At 40.5% G+C, this 7246-nt stretch overlaps 2 protein-coding genes across 2 annotated transcripts in view; one reads left to right on the top strand and one right to left on the bottom strand.

Moving 5' to 3' along the window:
- LOC104465893 (superkiller viralicidic activity 2-like 2) overlaps positions 1-996 on the top strand; it is a gene marked incomplete at its 5' end in the record, with an annotated part of 10307 nt that extends 9311 nt beyond the window's left edge. Inside the window, 2 exons of the mRNA XM_010079117.1 lie at positions 320-424; positions 757-996. Coding sequence (XP_010077419.1) covers positions 320-424; positions 757-809 — 158 coding nt within the window. The remainder of the gene's footprint in view (positions 1-319; positions 425-756) is intronic.
- A 219-nt stretch (positions 997-1215) lies between these two features.
- Positions 1216-3498, bottom strand: LOC104465892 (lipid phosphate phosphohydrolase 1-like; the record flags this gene model as incomplete). The annotated part of the gene is given in 2 exon segments (XM_010079115.1): positions 1216-1341; positions 3249-3498. Coding segments are annotated over 2 exon segments (376 nt in total), but the record flags the coding sequence as incomplete, so codon positions are not given.
- Between the last annotated feature and the right edge of the window lie 3748 nt (positions 3499-7246).

Genomic DNA, 7246 nt, shown 5'->3' with positions numbered 1-7246 from the left:
AAAAACACACCCCCCCCCCCCCCCCCCCCCCCCCCCACCGACGCGTGGTGGTTCCTGAAGCAGCAAACTTGAGTAGAAAAAAATAAGAACAGGACAAGCATTTGAAGATGGCTTCAAGCCAATGCCTGATGGAGAAATTTACTGTTAAACAGAAACCAAGCTTAAGACATATGGCTGTTTTTACCCTTGGCTTCTAGATAAATTGAACTGGGTTGGAGAAGGAACTCTTGCTTTGTTCCAGGGGGGTTCAAGCAACTGAATTATTCAGTGACATGATATGGCAGGGGATACAAAGTTTTCCCTCACTCTTTTTATCCAGGTAGCATAATTCGTTGCATGAGAAGGCTAGAAGAATTGCTTCGGCAGATGTGCCAGGCTGCAAAAGCCATTGGAAACACAGAGTTGGAAAATAAGTTTGCAGAGGGTATGTATTTCACTTGCACATTGTGAGAAGTAATTCTAGAAAGTAGAGTGGTGAGTGATTTGGTAATATAAGCTTCTTTCTGGTAGGAACTTCATGGTAAACAGCATCGTTGTTCTTTGTTACACAGTATGAGTTAAAGAGATAGTGTTCTGATGCATAGTGACAGTTTAACCAAGTTTGTGCCTGCAAAGGGATGTACAATGGCTTATATTTAAGTCTTGTAACACTTTCTGTACTGTAAAGTATTACATGCTTGTAACTGTACTTAGAAGTAAATAATGATTGTGTCAGTTATGACTGCTAGATATTAATACAGTTTTCCTTTTTAATAGGGATTACAAAAATCAAGAGAGATATTGTGTTTGCTGCAAGCCTTTACCTGTAGCAGGAGCTACATTCTAAAACCAGTACTAGACTCACATTATGGAAGAAGTTCATCAGCCTCAGATGCTGCTTCTGTCTCAAGTTATCATTTCTTTTAATGGTGTGTATTTAAACCACAGTTGTTTCAACAAGGCATGTACGAACAGCAGTGTATGTAATATAACTGTTAGCCATGTTTTCAATAAAAATTTACAATTTGAATAGCTTTTTTCTTTTAAGCAAGAGCTTGAACCAACAGAACTTTAAAGTTTAGATACACAATAACTGTGGTAGATATTATTATATACAGGTGAAGTGAGCATCCAAGAGCAGCAGCAGTCCCATACAGGCATTTACTTCTATTATGTAGTTAGACTTGTGAAATTATTTTCCTTTCGGATAGCAAGACAGGTGAAGTGGATCATTCTTCATGGTTGATGATTGTGGCCAAAGTGATTTCCATTTGTTGGAGTCTCATGTAGGGTTGTATGGGAGTCTTCTTTTGGTTGAAATGGACATCCTCTCACTTTGAAGAAGTCAGACACATACACAACCTAAGTAAAGAAGTTAGTGTTAAGATTGCACTTGCACATCTTTGAAACAATGGATGAATGCTTTTGCAGAAGGTAAATGCCACAATCAAAATTAATAAAAAGTTTAACATTGAAAATTGCTAGGAAGTCTTATATAAACTTCTAGCATCTGTTCTTTCAATAGTTTTTTTTTCCAGTTACTCCTTCCCCCACTCCTCAACCACTTAGCCACTGAGGGTTTAAGGCTTGTGTACCAAGTACTCTAACTGCCTTATCAGGCACTGCTTTATTACCATCGCCACAGCTTGAACAACTCTAAATGAAAGAGCAAGATATGCTTGCTGAGCACCCCCATCACATCTATGGTTAAATTTATTCTGTAATTTATTTAGAACAAGACAGGAGAGCCTGTGGTTTAGCCAAGGAAGATGGTTTTATAGTCAGTAACTGTTATTCTCTTGAGTGTCACTCTCACTTGCATTTCTTCAAAAGCTGATTAAACCAAGTTTAAATGCTCTCCTTGGCAAGGGTCACAGCAGCTCCCTCCCCAAAACGTATCTGATCCACAGCTCCAGCAGCTGTAAGGACAGCTCTACCTATGTTATCCTTTACTGCATTCCTTTGAGCTTGCCACCTCACTTCTGTCACAGCTACTGACTACAAGCCAGGTGCCTTGACCCAGGTCTGGAGTTTGCTCCGTTCCTGCTGCCCCCTCCACCAAGACAGACTAGTATGTGTGCTGGGTACAGTGCTGCATGAAGTGCAGTAAAGGAGAAGCCTTTCGGCTCTCTTGACTGTAATGCCACCTTCTACTCATTCTGCTATTACCAAGCATCTCTAAGATGCCGTCTCACCCAATGCTCTTTATTAAACTTGTTTTCCTGATAAAAGTGGCTCTTCAATCCCTTTTGTTTCTTATTCCCTGCCCTCCTTTTCTTAGAAAAAGAGATTGTACAAAAGTGAGGGCTAGGATTACATTTTAGTCAATGTGCAGCCATTTAATAACAACAGTTTTGCAGTATGTATGGTTTCCCAGAGCTACTGCAAGATTTGTTTTGCGGAATGATTGCAACAAGTAAACAAAGCTTTGTCTTGAAGCAAACTGTACCCTTATGATTTTCATCTGAGAAAGCATTTATCTTGGAGGTGGTTCTTCCAGGTGAGCCTCAGTTCTTGGTAATGGAATTCTTCAGTATGACCTCAGTTAGTTCAGGTCTCTGAACCAGAAGTCTGTGATCTGTCCCTTCCCATTAATAAATCAACCATGGCACTCTGGTGACAGCCAGCACAACTGCTGCCACTAAGTCAGGGAGGCCTGCAGCTCTGAGTTCAGCTGATGCCCCTTTCCTTGGAATAGCTTTTCACCCATCAGTACAGCTAAGCTTCACCTGCTGGTTGTTGTGAACATCCTTTTAGCACTCAAAATGCACACAGGAAGTGGTGAAGGATCTAAACTTTCCCTCAGACTGAAAAGACAGGCTGTATAAGCTGGCAGAGGCAGACACTTTCATGCTGTCCTTGTCCTTAAAGGCTTTTTTTTTTTGCCCTGCTTACCTTGTATACAGTTCTCTGCTGCTATACTCGGATTTAGAATTTGGCTAGAAGCAAAAGGTACTGTTACATAGAGGCCTACACAGGTTTGCAGATGACAGTTTCCACTTCAGTTATTTCAAAAGCTCTTGGGTAGGGACAATTTCATGTTGTGTAACAGCTAAAGGAGCCACTTATTATTGGCCCAGAGTCTGCTTCACTTGCTGAAGTACTATTGCTACACCCAGCTCAAGGAGTTGTTTCCCCTCGCCAGCAATTTTCAAAGGATTAGGAAGAGAGGTCTGCTCTCTTCTCAACACATCCTGCAATTCTAAGGTGCTGTTTATAAAAGCACTGTTTAAAAACACACACAGACCCACCCCTCAGTAATTACTTACAGTGAGCACAGCTACCACTGCTCCCTGAATGAGTCCTGTTAAAACATCACTCCAATGATGCTTGTAATCAGAGACACGTGAGAGACCCACATAGATAGATGCAGCAATAAGACTAAATTGTAGAGTAGGACGTAGAAGTCGTGCCCAGTCTCCTTTCATTCTGGCCTGAAGGTAAAGCTAAAAGGACAAGAAAAGTTGTTATAAAATGCAGTGAATACAGAAGCAGTAACTGCATAAAGCTGTTCTGGGTCTGTTCAAAGAGTTGACTTGAAGTTCATGTTCAGAGACATGATAATGTCCATCAATGTTCGAAGTGCAGTACTCTTACAAGTATGCTAAAGCAGAGTTTGATAGTCAGCGTTGGTCTTTATGTTAAACTACATAACACCATCATATAGATACTTGCTGGTTTTGTACCAGTGTGACAAATGACTATTTTCAGGATAAAGGTATGGTAATACCAGAACCAATCAAACCAGTATTTCACTCTTACATTAACTACAGGTAAGTCTTATTAAAAAAAAAAAAAAAAAGCTGGCAACCATCCATAATCTACAGTCCTCCAAATGTAGGGAGAACTATCTATCTTGCTCTGCACAGAAAGATCATTACCATCTTTAGTAAAAGTTTATGTATAGTATACATAGAGCAAAACAGGTTCTTAATTTCTGTCACATTTAGTATTACCAACTTCTAGCACAATATTCCAGCTCTAATTAAGCATCACAACTGACATAACATCTAGGATCACATTCCTGAGTTGTCACTGGTGTCATTCACTGCACTCTATCTCTTAGTCCTTTTTAGCTGCAGATTAACCACGTCACCACTCGGTTAAGCAAGTGGAGATGTGCAGTTCCCATTCGCTCGCTCTCCCCTCAGCTCTATTTATGTTGCGTGTATGTTCTCTCAAAATTCACAGTATTTAACTCTTATTAATCTAATCTAAGACCCTGCCTTTTTCTCCTTCTCTGGTCTGTTGAGGACAGAGATCTCTTCTTTCAGCTATAAGAGAAGCTTCTCCAAGTCTACTCTACTGAATTTATTCCAGAACTTGATTCTGTCACCAAAAATGGCACCATACTCACAGTATTTACCGAGAGAAGAACAATACAGTTGTAAGTTATATTTAACATTTCAAGTACATCTTTTCAGTACCATCTAAGAACTTCAGAGTACAAATCCTTAATTGACAGTCTTGTGAAATCGTAGAAGCTACTAAAACACAGGCTTCAGGCACCAAGCACACTCAACTTCTGGCAAACCCCTCCACTGCCAACTTCAAAAGCCATAGCAACCTTTCAGAGGCATTACATTTGCCAACTAAATATGGACGTGGAGCATGCACTGTAGATGCAAAGGTGCTACTTTCCAAAGGTAAACATTTGGGGAATGTTTGGTTGGTTTCTCTGAGTAACTTACATCATAATTTTGGCATACTGACTTTTTCAGCTATAAATGGAGCATCAAAAAGATCAACCCTATCCATAAGCTGTTTTCTTTAATAGCAATGTCAGGGTGAAACTGGATTCTGAACAAGCTACAGTTCAGTTGAACTGCAAAATAAAACTTTTCCCCCCCAAGTGGTGGGTACTGCATATTTCTGGGGACCTTAATTCCACCACTAGGGAAAACATTCTTCAGTCATTTCAAAAATTAGCTGTCACAGTTCTTTTAACAAAAGGTGTTTTAATGGTCTTACATTAACACTACTTCTGGATTTACCAACAGCAGGCCAGAACCCTACCTGAGTGACAAACAGGGCAGAGGTGGGGGTCCAAGGAGCACATGCTGATAGCCTGAAAAGAGCTGGCTGATGATTCAATACCCCTATTCCCACTAAATTCTATTTTATTACAGCAAGGTATTTTTAGCTGTCTTAAGTTTTTTCCATGTAAGCATTTCTGGTAGTTGGCAAAGATGAACAGTCGTATTAGAAAGAAAAAGGGTTATGCAACTGCAGGTAGATGGAAAAAAACAGGCTTACTTCTAAATAGAGGATGAAAATGAGACAAGGCCACAGAAAAAGCAAACTTGGAAAGATGCCAGCTCACAACATCACATGATCAATAAATAATCTGTGAATCTCCCTTATGCAGCATGTGTTCAGATTTTCTTTCTGCTTGACTGACAAAGCATCAAACAAGAAACTTGGATTTAACATCTGCGTGAAGACTTAGTTTCCGTACTAAGAGAGTAATCTCCAGTCATGGGGAAGATCTGGAGCTGCTTTAGCACCTACTGAACACATGCAGTTGGCTACAGGCTTCATCAGTTCTAGGTGCTTCTTCACAACACCATCTCCAGTAGCTGCACAGGAAATCCCCAAAGCCTTCTTGCACCTTCTACCAGCAGATGGGTTTATATTGTTCTAAAACAAGGTGTGACAAGGGTGAAAAATGATACCACAGAAAAGTGTCAGCGTGACTGATCGCTGCTGTGTTTAGTGTCAGAAGAAGCAGCTGTTCTTCTGGTTACAATTGGGGTTTTTTCCGGTTTTTGTTTTGTTTTAATTGAGAGTAATTGCTTATTAACCAGCTGCTGCAATGGCAAATTCCATGTTATTTTTAAGCAGGTAACTTCAAACTGACACTGCTTTTAATAGGCTCAGGCAGTCCTGCTCCCCCACAAAAGATTCTTCCTACTACCACAAGGTACCCGTAGAAAGACACAGCAACATGGCTGCACAGACACAGGCCAGCAGCCAAAGAGAGGAAGGAGCTTCTGCCTTGTAAGTCCAGTAAATATAAGCCAAGGTTGATACCAGAAGTATGCCCAAGAATCCTTTACATAATATTGGTCCCTGATTAGCACTGTATGCACGTCATAGAGGTGCTGCACTGCGTTAACGCTTACTGCGGGTTTGACCCTCTTCACTAACAGAGGGCAATGGCTTCAGAGTGTTTGCAGAACCCCTCCCGCTATGCACAGCATGCCTCCGGTTCTGTCGCTCCTCCTTGCAGTCATTTACAGCACAGGCACAAAGAAGGGAAACAGAAGCACATCCCTGCCTGTCTCCCCACCCAGCCCTCATTACTAGAAATGAATAAACTTTTCAACTAAAACTTGTACAGAAGCAGCAGGAACTTTAGAAAACACCATCTGGTTAATACTACTGTAATGCCCCTTACCAGCATTTCACTTGTTGCCAAGAAAGCCATTTGTGAGGCTATGAACACAGGAGGAGCATCCAGAGCTGTTCTGGCAGGAACAAGCTGCTATCAGTGACAGCTATTTGACCATGCTAGCTTCCCTGCTATCCTGTTTCTGAGCATCTGTCTGATTTTTCAGTAATAACATTCAGCTATGATCTATCTCTCTTCACTCCTCCATCCTGACGATTCTCACGTTTGTTTTGCTTGTTCTCCTTAAAGTGCCCAAATGGATTTCATAGAAATTTTCTTACAATGAGATTAAATAATCTCCAAGGTATTTTTTTCCCCCTACTAGCTAATGCTTACTGTATAATGAAAATATGTTCTCTACACCACACACATCCTGAATACAAGTTTCTTCTTAATCTATGGTCTAGGACTTTATTTCTAAAAATACACACAGCAATGAAGAGAAACTCACAGCCACTTAGTGGCTTCTGGTAAGAAGCCACAGATATGAATGGAAGGGTCTCTGCAACTGGAGAATTATTTGCTACTCTTCACATTTCTAGCATAGCGTTCAAGTATTTGCTCTTGCACCAAAACAGTATTAATATAAATATGCACACGCCTGCCTACCTGATCTTTAAGTACAGTGGCTTTTGCTTCCTAGATAGACTTTTGGAGGTGTAATCATGCAGCTTCACAAGAAAATTTCTTTCACAACAGCTAACATCTCACATCCCTACCTTAAGGGCACAAAATTTTTATAGATTACCAAAACCTACTTACTCCACTAACCAAGGTTGTATTTCAGATATTTAGTTTCAATACATAAAACTCCTCAGTCATTTTTCATTCAATACCTTCTTAGCTTCCCAGCCTGTATTTGTGCTTGGGATT

The sequence above is a fragment of the Pterocles gutturalis genome, unplaced genomic scaffold, assembly GCF_000699245.1.
Source record: "Pterocles gutturalis isolate BGI_N339 unplaced genomic scaffold, ASM69924v1 scaffold35698, whole genome shotgun sequence".
NCBI classification, from domain to species: domain Eukaryota; kingdom Metazoa; phylum Chordata; class Aves; order Pterocliformes; family Pteroclidae; genus Pterocles; species Pterocles gutturalis.
The sequence above is the reverse complement of the archived record's forward strand: the minus strand, read 5'-3'. Positions and strand labels throughout refer to the sequence as shown.